Genomic DNA, 20,928 nt, shown 5'->3' on the forward strand with positions numbered 1-20,928 from the left:
GACTTAGGATGGTACAACGCACTACTTCTGGTCTGGCTTGCTCAGGGAGGAGAGGTAGAACCTTACGCAGCATACGAATCATCATCATACATGTAGAGGTGACTTTATTTACATGTAGATCCAGCTGCAAGTTGGGCCCAAAAATAACGCCCAGATTGCGCGCTGATTGTGCAGCTAACACCGTCTCTGAGAAAGACGGAGGCCAGAAGTCAGCTGGGAGATCTCGAGGAACTCGATCGATGGAGCAGTGCAATACCTCTGTCTTGGTTCCGTTGAACTGTAACGAGTTCAAACGGAGCCATTCCGCTGTCGCCTGCATGCACCGGTGAAAAATCTCCAGTGTGACTGCATCCTGTCCCTCCAGGGAGAAGATCAGCTGGGTATTATCCGCATAATTAAATGCGGAGATACCAAAGGATTTAATGAGCTGGACTAGAGGGCGGAGGTAGATATTAAAGAGTATAGGGCTGATGGCTGAGCCCTGGGGTACACCTTGTCCCACTCTCTATTTATTGTAGTTAGAATAGTAAATCTTATTTTTTAGTGGTGTAAAATATTTTGTTACTGTTGTGTGATGTGGGAGTGATTATGTTGATATTTATTTAGTAGAAAAATGTTTTCTCCTTCATGTGGTGGGAAATGTATATATATTTATTTTAAGTTGTAATAATTTATTTTAATTTGCAATTTATATAATTATGTGTTTAATTTATTATAATAATAATATTAATATTATAATTAGTAATATGTTTTGTTTTGCAACTTATTTTTAATTAAATTGGAAAATATATGTGTTTTTTATATTTTATTTCAAATTAATATTCAATGTTTTTGGTATATTTAGATATGTTTACCTATGTTTTGATAATATCATGCTTTTTAAGATTTTTTTTAATTATATTATTAATTCATTGAGAAACTGTGAACTTTACATACCAATTGTCAGTGTAGTTTTTACATACAAAGAAAAAAATAACCACACTCTAGTCCTTCCTTACTGTGTGACTTTGCAGTGTATTCAAGACCTTCAAGCACCTGCCCCTCGAATTTGCATATGATTAAAATCTTGTTGGATCGAAACGCATTATGCATGCAATGCTGTTGTACTACCTGCTTAAATAAAAACGTTTTTTAAACCACTCTCGATTGGAAGGCTTGACTCTCATGCATGGAATATGCATGGCTTTACTGATGAAGATATATATGTGTGTGTGTGTGTGTGTGTTTACATTTTTTTAACAAGGTTTATCTGTTGTATTTGATCAAATATACATTTAATTATATATTTTTATAAATTAAAGTTAGTATTTCATTTATGTTAATTTTAATATTTTAAAATGTAAAGATCTTTTACATTCAATATTTAATACAACTATATTATCGTAAATTATATATTTTTCGATATTTCTCTACTTACCTGTTTAAGTATAGTGAGTTGATGTTTTTGCATTCTATATTTGTACCTCGAAATTTTTTACATCTTTATTTTTGTGGTCGATATTCTGTCAGTAAACCTTATAGAGGTATCCCCCACACAGTTGTACCAATGGGAAGGAATTTTATGATTAGGCCGCCTGTAAACCTGGCTGGACTGCCTCCACAGCTGCTTTTGCTGATGTCACTTTTGACACAGGAGGGAAATCCTGGCGGAGTTGATGGCACTTGGACAGTCGTTCATCTATGGTCCCAACAACATCTAAATCGAGTGGGCGACCGCCAAGTAGGCAGATAGTGAAACAGTCGAAAAAGTGACAGTGGGACCAGAACCGCAAAGAGCTAAATCTGGCCCTATATCTCTTCAGACTTTAAGGGCCTGATTTAAATCTTGGCAGATCTGGTCCTGTCATCACTTTTTTGTCAATTTTACCAGCTGCCTATTTGGCAGTCTGCTCGCTCTATTGGTGGAGGGTCTTTGAACGAAAGACTGTCTGAGTGCCACTGACTCTGCCGGACTTTTTCTACCGCTTCAACATCGTCATGGGCAACAGCGGCTGTTGGCCAGAATCAAGCCAGGATTACCGCTGGCCAATCATGCTGTGCCTTTCTGTAGAGAAAGCTGTGTCGGGGATACCTCTTACTTTGAGTTGGCGTAATTGAAGGAAATGAGGTAGAATTGTAATTTTCTTTCTGTTTCCCACTTCCATTTCCATCTCGAAACCCATTGTCCAGATACTTCCTTTGCTGCTACTACTTGCCCACAATGCTAATCAACTCCATTGTCACTGGGATCTAAGGTAAGCTTCTTTTAGCCTTGTCTTGCTATCAGTTTGTTGACAATTGCTTTAGCTTTGTGTATATTTACATTGCTCTGAGATGCATTTTTTTCCTTATGCGCCATGCACTACTGTTCATTTTTACTTCTTATCAAGGTAAAATGAACACACCTGTATTGACACTATAAAAAAATTAAGTTGTTGTGGTACTTGTGGGTGTTGTGTTTATGGGGCCTTTGGGTGTGCATTCAACAGTGTGTATGTGTTGTTTGTGTGCTAAACAAATTGTATATATTTTAGAAGCAACCACAACATATATCTGTATCTATACATTAATAAGTAGTTCTTGCCAGTTTACACTCCACTAGTGACTCACTCCATCAGCAATTTACTGCTAAGAAAACACCAGCATAAAAAGGACATCTAAATAGGCTTGGTGCAAACCTGCCGACCTAGAGCAATTGAGTAACACCCAGCAGAGGAGTCCACCGCGTCAACGGAAGTGTGCAGTTTATGTGATGCGAAACAGTCTGTTGATTCAGACGTTGGCTCAGTCAGCCTACATCTAAATACGGTGTGTGGGAATACCATCAGCTTGGCGGATTACTTGTATATTCCACTGTGGAGGGACGACAAGAGTCTACCAAGTTCTAAATCAGGCTCTTGGTTCATATAGGCTTGGGATTGTTTAAAATCAAGGATTATATTAGCTAATGTTGCTGTGTCTGAATGGTGGGTTATCGTCTAATGTCAGATTTTTATGTCAATAAGCCGTGACTTTGCATCAGTATTTTTCTAATGAAAGGTGTTGTATAATGTATTAAGTTAAGCACATTCTAATATCACAAAGTGCACCATAGTTATTGTTAGTGTACTGTAAGGTGTAAAGCTCAAGGCATGCTGACAAAACACAGGGCCATTATGACGTCAATTAAGAACTCTGAAAAGTAAGATTCCATGACAGTTAGAAGTGGGGTTGTGAGAGGTGCAAGGAGCTGTGAAGAATGGCAATGTGAGGACAATGCCATTCTTCACAGCTCCTTGCTCCTCTCACAACCCCACTTCTAATTGTGCCAGTTTACTAATAATAAACATAGTTTCAAGTAGTACGTGTGTGACAAATCACTACAAAAGGGATCAGAGCCTCATAACAGTCTGCACTTTACCGTTTTTACTCATTTTGAAAACTTCAATACCACAAAACAAAATAAATGCAGATGCAAACAAGGTTTAGAATTTAATACTGGTATGTGAAACAAAATTCTGCAAACCAATTTAATATGAGATTATCACTTTCATCATGCACAGTGTATCGCAAATTTACAGGGAAGAGCCACTGATATATTTCCATCCACTCTACAAAACAATTGTTAACTTTGAGACATACAAGATTGCATTGAGATGTCATTCATATGTCTCTACATATTGAGAAATAAACACCCTTCCCTCTAGTGAATGATGGCACAGTACACCACAAAACCTCAGGCGCTATTAAACAAAGCACAATTCTAGAACTGTTTGTGATTTTTAGAGATGCAGTACTGGATAAAGAAAATTGTTTTATTATTTCTTTATCGAACGGCCCCCTTTAAAAAATGCAATAATACCTCTCACACTTTTATAGAACGCAGCTAAACAAACCGAGGTTCAATAAAAATGGACGCCATTTTGCCTCTCGGTTGTCAGCACTTAGCACAAAGGAGAATTCACCTTTTTTCTACATGTAAGGTATCAAACATTTGACACACTGGCAGCAAACCTGTGCTGCAATTGCCGAGGGAAAGTCTTGCTCTCCCACATCCGCTTTAGCTCATCCGAGAGGTCGCTCCTGCCGCTCTTGCAAAGGTGCCGACACAGGAGGCGCAGCTTGTCTGCGGAGGTCGGCAGGTGCTTCTTCCAAAAGTTTAGCAGCTCATATATTTGTTCTGTTAGATTATCAGGACTCTTCAGTTTGATGAGTTGAACTGTGCTCCGGCGAACAGGGAGAGATACAACGAGCACTGCAGCATCCTCTTCGGACAGCTCCTCTGACAGCCAGTAAACAAGTTTGTCCCAGAGGATGTCTGTAGTTTAAAGTAAAAGCATAATTTGTTAACAGGGTAGGCGATTATGAACGTCAGAGTAAACAGCAGTCACATTAATACACCAACAACAGAAGCAAAACATATAGGTTTTGATATCAACAAAGGGAGGACGCTGGCCCACACCGAATATTTATTTTCTTGCCCATTTTTTATCACCAACCCACAACCTACTTTCTGTTAAATACCTGCACAACTCATTTCTCAAGATTTAGCTTGCACCTTTTCCCTTCCAGGATTTTGTTTTACCAGATGTATCATTGTGATGCAGTGTAAACACTTTCTCTTTTCGTGGACATATATCCTGGATGCGGCAATGAAAAAATATAATAAAAAGACATGCACTTTGCACGACTTTGAAGAGTTAATAAAACATCAAGAAACTTGTAGTACATGCACCATGAAAGCGTACTTTGTGTAGAATAAAGTAAATAGATGATGCCTAATGTAGGGGCGTTGCTAAGATGCCGATCAAGATGGTGGCGTGGGGCAGAGCCTTGCACCACCGTTCCCGCCACTTTTCATATACGAGAGAGCAATTACTTCATCTCATTCCAACAATGCTGGTTTTCTGCTCTTGGATGCAGCGGTGAGCTTTGGGACAATTATCTTGCAGTTTTTTTTCCATTTTTAGCATCTTCGACGGCACAACCATTTTTTCTCTCAAAACCGCTGACATTTTGACCGCTGAGCCTTCTCCAAGGCGAGGTCGCCCCCACTCCGCTGCTCCTGCCTGCCACCTGCCCGAGCCTCGCTCCGAGGCCCCTCTGCTGCCTACTGCCTTCTGAGCGCTGCTCCGCCGCCGTCTGAGCACTGCTCCGCCGCCCGCAGCTGCTTGGACATATTCCCCCCTCCTGCTGCCCCCGCTGCTGCCTACCTCGTTTTTCCGTTTTTTCTCGCTCCTTTACCCATCCTGCTGCCCTGTGCTACCCTTAACCCCTCCGCTGCCCTCCCCCCTGGTCTCCAACGCCGACCGCCCTGAGTGCCCCCTCCCGCCTCTGACCCCCGCCGACTCCGCCCCCCCCTGCCCATAGGTCGCCCCGCTCCTGCCACCCAGCTGACCCGCCCTCCCGGCTCCTCTCTTAAGGGGTCTGCGTGCAGGGTCAGGGAGCGACCGCTCAGCCTTCTCCAAGGCGAGGTCGCCCCCACTCCGCTGCTCCTGCCTGCCACCTGCCCGAGCCTCGCTCCGAGGCCCCACTGATGCCTACTGCCTCCTGAGCGTTGCTCCGCCGCCGTCTGAGCACTGCTCCGCCGCCCGCAGCTGCTTGGACATATTCCCCCCTCCTGCTGCCCCCGCTGCTGCCTACCTTGTTTTTCAGTTTTTTTCCCGCTCCTTTACCCGTCCTGCTGCCCTGTGCTACCCTTACCCCCTCCGCTGCCCTCCCCCCTGGTCTCCTACGCTGACCGGCCTGAGTGCCCCCTCCTGCCTCTGACCCCCGCCGACTCCGCCCCCCCCCTGCCCATAGGTCGCCCCGCTCCCGCCACCCAGCTGACCCGCCCTCCCGGCTCCTCTCTTATGACGTCCCCTGAGCAACCGCGCAGCGGACGCGCGCAGCGGGAGCACCGATTGAGCGCCGGAAGGTGCGCCAAGGGAAGCCCGTCTGCGCCCGTCCGCGCCTGGACCGCGCCCACTGCCAGGACCCCTGGCCCCCGCAGACCCCAGCCCACCCGCCAGACGTACGACGCCGCCACCCTCAACGCACTCAACACTGGCCGAATCCCGGGATGCTACCGAGCCACCCGAGAAGAACCCACGGACCCTTCAGCTGTCACGCCTGCAAGTTCTCCTGTATCCGGACCTGCCCCGCACCAGCACCCGCCAAGCCGAACACCAGCAGCAACCACCTCAAGTGCATCCTACTCAACACCCGCTCCGTTCACAGACACACCATCGAACTCTGGAACCTCCTCGACACCACAGCCCTGACTTCGCCTCCCTCACGGAAACCTGGATGAACGACTCCTCAGCGCCCGACATCGCCATCGCCATCCCAGAGGGCTACAAGATCACCCGAAGAGACCGAGGCAACCAGACTGGAGGAGGCATCGCCATCATCTACAGGGACACCATCCGCATCACGACCAACACCGACGACACCCTGACAACCGCCAAACACCTGCACTTCCAGATCCACACGGACCCCAAAACCACCCTCAGAGGCACCCTCATCTACCGACCCCCGGGACCACGCACACAATTCAGCGAAGACATCGCCGACTTCATCAGCCTGCACGCCCTCCCCTCCGCTGACTACATCCTCCTGGGGGACATCAACTTCCACCTGGAGAACAACAACGACGGCAACACCACCACCCTACTTGACAACCTCGCCAACCTCGGACTCAAGCAGCTGGTGACCACCCCCACCCACCTCGCCGGACACACACTTGACGCTGTCTTCTCATCCAGCAAGGACATCGTCTTCAGCCACGCCACCGAACTCCACTGGACGGACCACAGCTGCGTCCACTTCAGCTTCAGAAGATCCACGATCCACCACCACCAGCAACAGGTTGCTCGAAGAAACTGGAACAAGATCATAGCAGACCAGCTCGCCGCCTCCCTGAGCCAGCACCCTCCCGCCAGCTCAGCGAACCCCAGCCAGGCCGCCGACAACCTCACGAAGTGGATCAGCAACTGCGCAGACAACCTCGCCCCACTGAGGACCCTGCCTAGCAGACCCGGCAGCAAGAAGTCCCCATGGTTCACCGACGAACCCAAGAGCTCCAAGAAGAACTGCCGAGCCCTCGAGAAAGCCTGGAGAAGGGAGCCAACACTGGACAACATGACCACCCTCAAGCTCGCCACCCGGAAGCACCATCAACTGATCCGCGCCACCAAGAAAACAGCATTCAAGGACCGGCTGGACAACAACGCACACAACTGCAAGGAACTCTTCAACATCGTGAAAGAGCTCTCCAACCCCAACGCCGGAAACAACAACATCACCCCGTCGCAAGACCTCTGCAACTTCCTCGCCTCCTACTTCCACAACAAGATCGCTGACATACACAACAGCTTCAGCCCACAAACAACGCTCCCAACGACCGCACCAACGCCCCCCACCACCACCCTCAGCGCCTGGACCCAAATCAGCACGGAAGACACCATCTGCACGATGAACTCTATCCACTCCGGATCTCCGACCGACCCCTGCCCCCACCACGTCTTCAACAAGGCCGACGCTGTCATCGCACCCCACCTGCGGGACATCATCAACACCTCCTTCGACACCGCCACCTTCCCTGAGAGCTGGAAGCACGCCGAACTCAGCGCTCTTCTAAAGAAACTAACAGCGGACCCCACCGAACTCAAGAATTACTGCCCCATCTCGCTCCTCCCGTTCCCAGCCAAAGTCATCGAGAAGACCGTCAACAAGCAGCTGGCCGCCTTCCTCGAGACGAATGGATCCCTTGACCCCTCACAGTCTGGCTTCCGAGCCAACCACAGCACCGAGACCGCCCTCATCGCTGCCACCGATGACATCCGAGCCCTGCTGGACAACGGTGAAACAGCGGCCCTCATCCTCCTAGACCTCTCCGCGGCGTTCGACACTGTTTGCCACCGCACTCTAGTGCAGCGCCTCAGCAACATCGGAATCCAGGAGAAGGCCCTGGAGTGGATCATCTCCTTCCTCGCTGGAAGGACACAGAAAGTCCGCCTACCACTGTTCAGATCTGCAGCCACGGAAGTCATCTGCGGCGTTCCTCAGGGCTCCTCGCTCAGCCCCACCCTCTTCAACGTCTACATGAGCCCCCTTGCGGCCATCGCACGCCAACACAACCTCAACATCATCTCCTACGCCGACGACACCCAGCTGATCCTCTCCTTGACCAACGACCCCGCCGCCGCCAGAACCAACCTCCACGAAGGGATGAAAGACGTAGCCGAGTGGATGACGACCAGCCGCCTGAAACTGAACTCAGACAAGACGGAAGTCTTCATCCTGGGCTCCTCGCCCTCCGCCTGGGACGACTCCTGGTGGCCCCCCGCCCTGGGCACCGCACCCAAACCGACAGACCACGCACGCAACCTGGGCTTCATCCTGGACTCCTCCCTCTCCATGACCAGACAAGTCAACTCCGTCTCCGCGTCCTGTTTCAACATCCTGCGCATGCTACGGAAGATCTTCCGGTGGATCCCCACCGAGACAAGGAAGACGGTCACCCAGGCCCTCGTCACCAGCCGACTGGACTACGGCAACGCCCTCTACGCCGGAACCACCGCCAAGCTCCAGAAGAGACTCCAGCGGATCCAGAACGCCTCAGCCAGACCCATCCTCGACATCCCCCGACGCAGCCACATCTCCGGACATCTGAGAGACCTGCACTGGCTCCCCGTCAACAAGATAATCACCTTCCGTCTCCTCACCCACGCACACAAAGCCCTACACGACCAAGGCCCGAGCTACCTCAACAACCGGCTCAACTTCTATGCTCCCAACGACCACACCAACGCCCCCCACCACCACCCTCAGCGCCTGGACCCAGATCAGCACGGAAGACACCATCTGCACGATGAACTCTATCCACTCCGGATCTCCGACCGACCCCTGCCCCCACCACGTCTTCAACAAGGCCAACGCTGTCATCGCACCCCACCTGCGGGACATCATCAACACCTCCTTCGACACCGCCACCTTCCCTGAGAGCTGGAAGCACGCCAAACTCAGCGCTCTTCTAAAGAAACTAACAGCGGACCCCACCGAACTCAAGAATTACCGCCCCATCTCGCTCCTCCCGTTCCCAGCCAAAGTCATCGAGAAGACCGTCAACAAGCAGCTGGCCGCCTTCCTCAAGACGAATGGATCCCTCGACCCCTCACAGTCTGGCTTCCGAGCCAACCACAGCACCGAGACCGCCCTCATCGCTCCCACCGATGACATCCGAGCCCTGCTGGACAACTGTGAAACAGCGGCCCTCATCCTCCTAGACCTCTCCGCGGCGTTTGACACTGTTTGCCACCGCACCCTAGTGCAGCGCCTCAGCAACATCGGAATCCAGGAGAAGGCCCTGGAGTGGATCATCTCCTTCCTCGCTGGAAGGACACAGATAGTCCGCCTACCACTGTTCAGATCTGCAGCCACGGAAGTCATCTGCGGCGTTCCTCAGGGCTCCTCTCTCAGCCCCACCCTCTTCAACGTCTACATGAGCCCCCTTGCGGCCATCGCACGCCAACACAACCTCAACATCATCTCCTACGCCGACGACACCTAGCTGATCCTCTCCTTGACCAACGACCCCGCCGCCGCCAGAACCAACCTCCACGAAGGGATGAAAGAGTAGCCGAGTGGATGACGACCAGCCGCCTGAAACTGAACTCAGACAAGACGGAAGTCCTCATCCTGGGCTACTCGTCCTCCGCCTGGGACGACTCCTGGTGGCCCCACGCCCTGGGCACGGCACCCAAACCGACAGACCACGCACGCAACCTGGGCTTCATCCTGGACTCCTCCCTCTCCATGACCAGACAAGTCAACGCCGTCTCCGCGTCCTGTTTCAACATCCTGCGCATGCTACGGAAGATCTTCCGGTGGATCCCCACCGAGACCAGGAAGACGGTCACCCAGGCCCTTGTCACCAGCCGACTGGACTACGGCAACGCCCTCTACGCCGGAACCACCGCCAAGCTCCAGAAGAGACTCCAGCGGATCCAGAACGCCTCAGCCAGACTCATCCTTGACATCCCCCGACGCAGCCACATCTCCGGACATCTGAGAGACCTGCACTGGCTCCCCGTCAACAAGAGAATCACCTTCCGTCTCCTCACCCACGCACACAAAGCCCTACACGACCAAGGCCCGAGCTACCTCAACAACCGCCTCAACTTCTACGCTCCCAAACGCCCCCTCCGATCGACCAACCACGCCCTCGCCGCCGTCCCCCGCATCCGAAGAGCAACAACAGGAGGAAGGTCCTTCTCCTACCTGGCCGCCAAGACCTGGAACACCCTCCCAACCAACCTCCGCCTGACCCAAGACCACCTCTCCTTCAGGAAGAAACTCAAGACCTGGCTGTTCGAGCAGTAGCGGAACCCCACCCCCCCCCAAGCGCCTTGAGACCCTCCGGGTAAGTAGTGCGCTCTATAAATGCCTTGATTGATTGATTGATTTATTCATGTCTCATCAGCCGAGTAACTCGGGAACCCTATAATGCCTAATTTTTCTATTTTCATGGAGCTCTTACGCTCTGAATTGTTGTAAAGGGCAAATTTCGTCTTCCTTGCTGGAACACTTTCAAAAATTCTGTCATGTGAGCGGAATAATCTGCACACATCCTAACTAGCAGCTATTTTGTGCTCTCCTCGCTTTTACTCATGGAATGTACTTTTCAGTCAATTTAACCCCTTCCATGCTGATGACGGCCGGGAGCCGACATGGCACACAGTGCTCGTGTGCTAATGACGGCTCCCAGCCGTCATGACCACGCCCGCGATCGGAATATGCCGCACTGGAGCGGAATTCCGGCTGCGTGCAAGGCGTTAATTGAATTTCAACATGCAATTCCTACTGATGCCATGCTTTGTAGCTGTTTAGTTTAATACCAGCTTGTTCCTTTAAAAGGAGGTCTCGAATATTTACAATGTTTTGAATCCAAGCCGCAGTTCCCTGGGCTACTTTTCTACATCATTAATTGCAGAGCCTGTGATTTGTTTTCTATTTGGCCATTTCTTCTTGCTTCTGTATCGTATAGTGTATCTTCTTTATTTGAAGAGTACATATTTAAGAGTTTACTTTCAGTCCTCACTCACTAAACTCCACCATCCCTATATGGGGAGATTTCAAAATCTTAAGCTCACTGCTTCTTCCAAGAGCTCTGCGTTTACTGACTCTGACTACATTCTCAACTAAATGAATGACTCTACTTCACAGAAACCTTATCTTTCATCAGGCACCACTCATAAAACGCAGTTCCCAAGCAAATTACCAGTGATTTCTACAAAGATGCAAAAAAAGATCCTCCTTCTCCAGTGAAATCTTCCTCTGCTTCATATAAAGATAAGACTACAACTTTTGAGGAGCCGGTGGCGCTACAAGAATTCCTTCATCTTCATGGAGTAGATGTCATGGATATTTCTAACTTACACCATTAGTACTCTCTTGTTCCGCCCCATAGAGAGGTTTTTTGCTGTTCTGGTTATACATTGAGTGTTATTCTGCTTGTTCTTTCGTGATGTTCTAGCAATTTGCTGTTTTATGTCTTTTTTTCTTGTCACTTTCTCTAATATGCTTGTCGATTCACTCTTTTATGTTTTGTCTTCTTATGTACTTAGGTGTTTTGTTCCTGCAATCCATTACATATTCGGTGTCCCTCTTAGGTCAAAGTGATGATTGTGGTTACTCAGGTAATCGGTGGAACTCTGGTGCTGTCGTTGGCATCTTCCGGTGTAGTCTCCCCCTCTTCCATCTTGTATTTGTAGGTATGTTGTTCAGTCGTCATTTGTATGACTTGTACTGCCTCTTTGTTTTTTATCCTTTCTCTTCTTTATTGATTTACTCTTATGTTGTCCTTTATTCTATCTTTTTCTCTCTCTCTCTGTTTTACTTTTCTAATCTACCCTCTCATTATTTAGGTCTAATTTCCTATCACATTCACTTCATTTTTTTAGCTTTTTCCCCATCTTTATTTCTTAAATAACTCTCATTCGTGTTTTTGTAAGCATAAGGTTTATTCATATTTTTCTCATTAAATTACATTTCGGGTCACTCCCTGGAACATTAAAGGTTTGGCCAATCCTATTAAAAGGCAACGGGTGCTATAACATCCAGCAAAACTTAAAACTGACATTGCTTTGCTTCAAGAATCTCAAATCTCAAATGACGAAGCTTCCAAGTTGAAAAGATGCTGGGTGGGTCATGTGAAAATAAGTAAAATGGAGTTTTGATCTTATGCCATAAAAAGTTACATGTTTCAGTTGTTCATCAGGAAGCTGATACGGAAGGTTGTTGGGTTATTGTTAAACTTCTTATAGGTAGGATTCCTTTAGTCATTTTTAATGTATACTGTCCCACTTCGGTTGATAAGGTTTTCTGGATGAGAGTTTCTAATAAATTACGTACATAGGATGATGATTACATTATATTTGGCGGTGACTGTAACCAAATTCTTGATCCTATTTTAGATAGGAACTCCAGGGTTAAGTTTGTCCCCTCTAAAATGCATTCACAATTTACGTCCACAGTACGACACAATGCATTTGTTGACATTTGGCATCTTTACCATCTAGACCTCAGAGATATAGTTTTTACTCAGCCCCTTACCATTCACAATGTTGTATCGATTATCTTTTCCTCCTGAAATTGGTTAAATTCTAATCTCTGACCACACCCTTGTACTTGTTAATATTGATCTCATTCCTTTTTCCGCTCACCCAGGCAGATAACGTTTTAACAACTCTCTATTCCTTGACCCTAATTTCTGCAAAAAATTCAACTCATTTACCCCTGAATTTTTTACTATTAATAATTCTCCGGACTCTCCCTTTGTCATGTATGGGATTTATTATAAATGTTGTTTCACAAAAGAAAAAAGCATTAGAAATTCAATCCTCGTAATTACTTAATAAAATTAAACAATTAAAGCATGTATACTATCATGCTAGCAATCAGCCCTCTTTGAAAAACCTTATCAATGCTAAACACACTTTTAGTAAATTATCTACGGAAGCTGCTTCCAACTACTTATTGAAAAGTAGCTCTCGTTATTATGGGGGCTAAAACAAATTGGGGAAATTACTAGCTAACTACTTGAAAGTTAGAAAGGAAAGAACAAGAATAGAGTCTTTGAAAGGTGTTGTACTGATACACCCATCTTTAAGGATGAAGGCATTTTGGATGAATTTGTTTCCTTTTATAAGAATCTACACACTCCTGAATCATCAGCTGATCAATTTGATCTTCTTAACTATTTTCAATCTATCACCCCCCTTCTAGTCACATTGATCTTGAGTCTTTAGAAGCTGTTATTTCTTTAGCAGATATATCCCATGGTATCTCAGTGTTACGCCGAGGGAAGGCACCTGGACCAGATGGTTTCACCGTTGAATTTTATAACCACTTTGAGAAAATCCTCTCACCTAATCTCTTACTTTTATTTCCGTTCTCTGAGAAAGATCCTCTCGAGGCTCATTTCAAGAAGCGTTGATTTGCCTAATTCCTAAGGAAAATAAAGACCATTCTCTATGTAAGAACTATCGGCCAATTTCTTTAGTTAACACTGATTAGAAGATCTTTGCTAAGATATTGTCTCTTTGTATTGATCCTATTTTAGATGATCTTATTGGCCCTGAACAGTCAGGTTTTGTTAAAGGTAGACTTGCTTCTGACATTTCGCGAGTCTTTTTTAATGTTCTAAGCAAGTCTTCTTCCTTGTATCATTCGATTGCCATGTTTGCCTTAGATGTTGAAAAAGCATTTGATAGGATCGGTTGAGATTTTATGTTTCATGCTTTGAAATGGGCTGGCTTCCCTCCAAATTTTATTGCTTTAATTTCTTTATTGTGTTCATGTCCCTGTGCTTCAATTTTTGTTAACGGTAAATTTTCTGATTATTTCCCCTTACACAGGGGGGTAAGACAGGGTTGCCCTTTGTCTTCCTTATTCTTTGTTCTAGCATTGGAACCTTTCTTCACTAAGATTAGACAGGACGACCACATCACAGGGTTCCATTTTGGCCATCATCAAGTTAAAATGTCAGCCTATGCAGATGACAATCGTTTATACTGTTCCAAACCCGGAATTTCTCTTACTCCTTTCTTCAGCAGGTAGCCTCTTTTTCATAACTCTTAGGTTATCGCCTAAATGCTGATAAATGTGAAATCTTACCTCTGAACATCTTGTGTCAGAAACATCTTTTTGACAAGTCTGGCTTTTTTGGCAACCAACTAAAATTATGTTTTTAGGCTTGTGGTTGGCTCCTTTAATATCTGTAACAATAAAGCTAAATTTTGATTATATTTTACAAAAATTAAATGATACTATTAGTTGTTGGCACCCTCTTTTCCCTTCTTGGTGGGACCATTTAAACTCAATTAAGATAAATCTCTCCCCTCTTATACTATTTACTATCACTATGATCCCCATCCACATTCCTGAATATCATTTTAAGAAAATTGATTCCACTTTAATAAAGTTCCTTTGGAAGGGTAAACCATCTTGTATAGCTCTGTCCTCTTTAAAGAAAGATAGACCTAATGAAGGTCGTAGATTTCCTGATTTTAAAACTTACCTTTCTGCTTTTTTATTAAAATCTTCTAATCCTCCTTTGATTCCTCCTTTATACCCTCCTCTTTGGTTAAAAATGAAAAATTATTTTATTGCCCCTTTCGATTTTCAAGAACTTCTATAATTTTCCCCCAAAACCGTTCTTATGCGTTCTCCTGTCCTTTCACACTTTTGTAAACTTTTGACTGCTTGCCTATCTTCTTCGTATCCCTATACTGGTTCCCTTAAACAATCCCCCATATGGCACAATAGAGTGCTAAAGGCCGTTCTATTTACTGAAAATCCTGGCATTCTAGAGGAATAAAATGGATTTCTAAGCTTATATTTCACTCCCATCCCCTCACCTTCTCTGATCTTCAATCTCAATTTTATTTAAACTCGACATCTAGATCGCAGTATAATCTTCTTTATCCTTCTCTTATCCAATTTCTTAATAATCTACCAGACAACATTAACTTTCCTGTAAATTACAATTATGGATCCTCCATGCTGGATAATTCCCCCTCGGCGTCAATTATTTATAAAACATTACAACTCCAAAATGACAGACAAAAATCAAAGATTGAAGAAGCATGGGAAAAAGATTTTTCACAAGAATGGTCAACTGACACTTGGGACAGTTTCCTTTTCACCAGAAATGCCTTCTTCCTTTTGGTTTTGCCCGTGTCCTGTTGCCAAATTAAGATAATTTTTAAAGTTTGGGTCCCCTTTTCCCCAACTAATATATGTTTAGGTACCTTATCTCCTCAATGGCCTCAATCACCTCTAAGTTTTAAACTCTTAGCTTTATTACTAGCTATCGCATTTCATTTATTAACATCAAACTGGAAACAAGCATATAAAGTCACTTTTAAATCCTGGTGGAATGCTATTGGCTTCCATCATCAGCTTGACACTAACTATTTATCTCCCATTTCTCTAGCAGTCAAAAGGGATCTTCTCTATCTTCCCCTAACAAATTATTAATCTGTCACTGCCTCTTCAATTGCTGTTTCTAAAAATGTATCTGACGATGTGCAGAAACCACCTTAAGTTTCTCCCTTTGCCTTTTAACTACCAGATCTGGGTTGGTTCTTTAATCCAGAATGGTTATACCTTATGTATTAATTTTACTATAGTTATGCTTACAATGTTCAATAACGTTTATTACACTCTTGATCTGTTTTGATTGATTCGCCTGAATTATTCCTTGTTTCTTTTGCTTTTTTCTTTTTCTTCCTGTTTTATTTGATGTATTTTCCATTTGTATGCAGCTTGACACTCATATCATTATGCTGTTTTTATTATATTTCTCCACTTTTATGTCAAATATGTTATGCTATAACCGTTTTTTGCTGATATTTTTCCTGTTTTTCCTCAATAAATTCAAACTTAAAAAAAAGGTTATGCCTAATGTAGTAACAGTTCATATTCACATAAGTTTGAATTTATTATAAAACACACATATTATTAATATATTCATGCATTATAAGACTTTCTCTTGATTACTGTGTGACAATTCATAACAAATAGTACAGTGTAAACTCCCAAAGCATATACTTTCACTCTCATTGTAATGCACTATTGACCATTTGAAATATTGGTGAAACTCTGCAAAATTATGAGATGGAAATGTAAAACTGTAAACGCATGTTCTTTATAACCGTAGTGAACTTTATTGGTTAATTACATTTTCTTATCCATATGTTTACATACAGTTGCCACGTATAGACTTGTGAAATGTGGTAATAAGCCATAGTTAACAGTGAACATTTACATGAAGCTATTTCACTAATGTATTAATTGGTTTATATAGCCTATTGATGAAAAGTACACTTATATCTATGTATTTTGAATTTTGATTTAAAAGCTTTAAATATAAAATGCAAAGCTTACACCTTCGACTCGGACTCATAAAAACAATGACACTGCTGTTTCCCTCATGTGACTCTTTTGTTCCTTTCCCATGTAAACTCTTGTGACAAAATCTTACCTTTTTATACTTATGAAGAACACTTGTATGGGACTACAACTTTTGCTATATTTCCTTTGGAAAATCTATGAATCAATAGGCTATTGTACAATTACCTGTGTGCCATGTACAGACAACCGGTTCTCATGCATTCTTGAATGGAACCATATACCTTACTTCCTACTTTTACACCTTGTGAGCAGATGATCATCATGATACCGTACTATAGTGATGTGATTACTGCCATCATCTCTGGATTTGTTAAAATATATTAACGATTTTGGGAGGAGGAGTAGGTGCTTTAGCTCTTCTTCGCCGTCTTCAGCCAACTGCTTTTTGCCCCTTTGTCTCCCTGCCTTTTTGGGAGATCTGAAACGGACTAATTGCTTGGCGACACTTCCTAAACAGAGCAGGTGCAGAGTATATCTCCTTTTAAACTGTGCAGACTTGCTGAACTGGCAGTCTAGCCACTTGCTTGAGCAGTCACTGCTCCTTAACCCTGCTGTCTTATGGTCTCATGCTAGCAGACTTGTTAGTACGCTCCTTTTTCCCTAGCCATTTGACTAAATCCCATGTCACCTGAGAGACCCCATAGAACTGTCTTCTGCTCTTGCTGATGGCAGAAATTCTAGCTTAAGGACTTCTTATAGACTTTCTATTCTAAGCCACCCCTACCCCAAAATTCATTCCGACAGAGTATGCTTATTATATTGATTATGATTTATTCATCTAAACCTGTGTTTTGAAATGTAGCATTATATTACTGCCATATTTTACCAAATTCTGACTAAATTGTCTAAATGTTGAGGTGTCTTTATTTTTAATACAATTCTTATTTAAAAATAATTGCCTGAGTCTCTAATTTCAATAATATTTTATCTCTCAGATACGGTGTACATAACTTTCAGATCTTGATGCATAATAAGGAGAATCATAGGTTATTGTCAGAACAGCAGGTTTTCCTTTTTCTATTTAATACCAGCGGTAGCAAAACTTCTGGTCTGAATGATTTTGGCCTGATTGAACTTCTTCACGAGGTTCGGAATACCTGTAGTTATTCTATATATCTAATATCCTGTTCTGAGAATAGTGTACATAAATTTGATTTCCAATTTATAGATTGGTTACCAATTCCTGGTCCTCATTGTGTAACCAATAGTGGATATCCAGAGTCCCTACCCCTCAAAGCGACAAGAAAGGCCCATGGGAGAACCAAGTTGGTTGTATGATTAGTAGATTAGAGTAGAATTAAAATTTGATGTGGGCCCGTTAAGGATGGAGTGAAAAAGTTGAGAAAAATAGCTTCCTCTGCATCAGTTTGCTGTTCAAACTGCACTTGTTTTTAATGTTTTGTGACACACTGGTTGTTGGGGGAGTGGGGGTGATAAAGGGGGCAGAGCTGCACACATAGCATTTCTTACCTATTTCACACAAATTCTGTATGTATTGCTCCAGCCCTTGTTCTTGTGCATAGCTGTATGATGATGGTCTGAGACAGCAGCTGTTATTCTTCAGCACTCTTGTCCATACTTGAGGCCATATTTATGAGGCCCTTTGGGTTGCTCTTGCATCAAGCAACATGGTGCAGGGGCAACGCAACTTAAAAATTAGATTTATGAAGCCATGCAAGGCCACCTTGCATAGTTGTGAGTGGTTTCATAAATCTTGAGTAATGTGCAAATTACAGTGTTGCATTACTCTGCGCTATGTAGGCATTTCTGTGGGTGTGGCATGGGGATTCCCATGCCGCATCCATGGATTTTGATGCATTCCCAGTTTTTACCATAATGCGCCAAAAACCTAGGCCTTCCCAGGTGAGGCGTAACAAGGAGAAATATCTTTATTTCTGCAGAGCATATAGAAATAGGCAAATGCCTCAATGGATTGTTTTTTGCTTACAACACAGGCACCCTTGCACCATGGTGCAAGCCTGACTGTGTTGGTGCTAGGCAGTCAAATGGGCACCAATGTAGGGAAAAAGGAAGGAATGCATTGTATTGACTTAAATATGGCAACCTCCTGCCATTTCCCTGTCATGCTGTGCAACGCAGCAAGGTGGCTTCTGTGCAGCACTTAATGACTTGGCCAAAATATGGCACACATTATCTGAACTTATATTTGCGCTTATAGAGTTGCAATGTTAGTTCCAACACTCCCAAAGTAAGCAGAAGATGCCTGATTTATTTTGTTAGACTCATTAATAGTTTTGTTTTTTCCCAAATTAATTTTACACCAATGCAAGTTATCAGGAAAGTACAGTTGTCCTGTCTATTAAACAAACTAAGTATTATTAAGTATTGACATTTTCTACTTGAATCATAGGTACTTCCAGTGACCATTTCTTTCAGTATACGCTCCTATCCACACCGGTCTGCTCTCTCCTTGAACACAGGGAAGTTAAACACCATATATGTATGTGGTCTTGTAAAGCGCACTGCTGCCCTGAGGCGTTGTGGCGCTGTAGACCGCTGGGGAACCCGTCCTGGTTATCCCTGTGAGATGGTCCCTACTGGGTATCTCCAAGGTGAAACCAGGCATCCCCGGCGAATGTGGGGGGCCGTTGAAGAGATGAGGCAAGCTAATGCCCAGAGTTGCTGAGTGTGATCCCTGGTTAGAGTAGGCACCGAGGCGAGAATTATCGAGTCCGCTGACCCTGGTCCACAACCTTGCCGCGTCGGGAATTGAACCCTGGTCCCGGGCCGTTCTCTGCTTCTGGGTCTGCCGCCTCTAACCAGTGAGCCACACCACTCCATGCCATGCCATTATGCCAACATTTGGAAGAAAGAAAGGGGGACTTTAAAATAAAAAAATCAGAGGAATTTATTTTATTTACATTGATTTGGAGGCAATTTTAGGGAGGAGACAGCAAAAACAAAGCTGTATGTTGTTTACAAAATCGTGAGTCACCCTGCTGAGACAGGTGTGTTGGCACGTATGACATGGGTAGAAATGGAAGTGCATGCAAATATTCTTCAAGCGCAAAAAAACTTTAGCAAAAGGGCCTACATGCATAGGGGTGCTATCTAGTAAGTAAGATAAAAAAAGTATGAGAGGGTACCCTAAAAAGGCATGGGCAAAAAAGTGTAACTAGGAGTATTTTTTTAGAGGTGCTGCCTTAGTATTATGAAACAACCAGTAAATATGATTATAATACCTTCATCCCAATTATTTCCTGGAAGAAAAATGCAAGTACTCCCGAGGCCGGGCTTGCATCCCTCCGCCCTCCCAAAAAATAAAAGTGGGGACCCACGGGCAATGGCCAATGGGTTAAGGGAGCCGCAGGTTGAAAAAGTTTGGGAACCACTGATCTAGGGAGAAACCTCCCAACAGTTAATCAATACACCTGTTAACACCCTAATCCTATGCTTCGTAAATGTTGCTTTCATTATTGTTACCACTGAACTCTTAAGTGCTATAGTGTAAAGATAACGATGTTGAAAACAATATTTTCATGGTACGACGCTGGGGAACGTCAGAAGGAGAGTTGGATAATCAGTAACTGAGCAAAGTATATTTCATGTTACTAGGAGCTTTATTGAGATAGAAGGAAAAAAACAGAAAACAACGTTACCGCAGTATGTGCTGTTTGGCAGGCCTACAACCACAGTGGAGGTCAAAATACCTGAGTGCTCAGATCCAACACACCTGTGGAACTACAACAGGGGCATTAGGTTTCTTACACATGTTGCCATTGGTTCTTTGATACATGGCATGTTAAAAATTTGGAGCAAGATGATAGCACCTGAACACGTAGCTGGACAAATGGAACTAGTTCAACATGCCTCACAAATGAAGACAATGGTAGTGGTGCTAGCAAACAACACAGTTCTTTATGGAATCCAGGGCTAGGCTTTTCTGATCCGGTCCTACCTTCAAACAAATTCATTTATCAAATTAAGTATATCAGACACAGTCATGAATAGTTCAGAACCTTGATCAAACCTTTATCATCCATCCCCATGTTTGCAAAACAACTCTTCATTCATGACGCTCTCAAAACTCCTTGTGACCACCTCCACCGGGAACTGAAGTCTTTGTGCTGGAATTTAGAAGGTAACTTTTTCAGCAGGACTAACCAAGTCCATATATTCAGCCTGCACTCTATCGTGGTTGGCCTGAACATGTGGCTTTCACCCAGTCGAGCACAACCACATAACCACGAGTGGCGTTTTGTGCTTTTAGGCACTATACTTAACTTGAATGTTTGGAATTATCTGTCTCTGTTTGACTGATTGTATTTTTGTCATTTTGGTGTCAAATAATTGATAAAACTATACTCTATTTTACAAAATTACTGAGGGATTTTCTTGTGTTGTGTTGCCACTTTATTGCTCTTTAAGTGCAGCATAAATACTTCAAACATTGTCCCTACGTTAAAACTGACTGCCTTTGTGCTAAACTTCAAGATGGTTATGGACAGGTTCAATTAGTATGTTTTGTAACTCACTGTGACAAAGATT

General features: G+C 44.4%; 1 protein-coding gene across 1 annotated transcript in view; it reads right to left on the bottom strand.

The window, feature by feature from the left end:
- Positions 1-3,426: 3,426 nt before the first annotated feature.
- Positions 3,427-20,928, bottom strand: part of DTHD1 (death domain containing 1) — a 468,974-nt gene continuing 451,472 nt past the window's right edge. The window contains exon 10 of the mRNA XM_086964002.1: positions 3,427-4,276. Coding sequence (XP_086820128.1) covers positions 3,945-4,276 — 332 coding nt within the window. The 3' untranslated portion in view covers positions 3,427-3,944. The remainder of the gene's footprint in view (positions 4,277-20,928) is intronic.

The sequence above is a fragment of the Lissotriton vulgaris genome, chromosome 3_2 (genome assembly GCF_964263255.1).
Source record: "Lissotriton vulgaris chromosome 3_2, aLisVul1.2, whole genome shotgun sequence".
Classification (NCBI taxonomy): Eukaryota; Metazoa; Chordata; class Amphibia; order Caudata; family Salamandridae; genus Lissotriton; species Lissotriton vulgaris.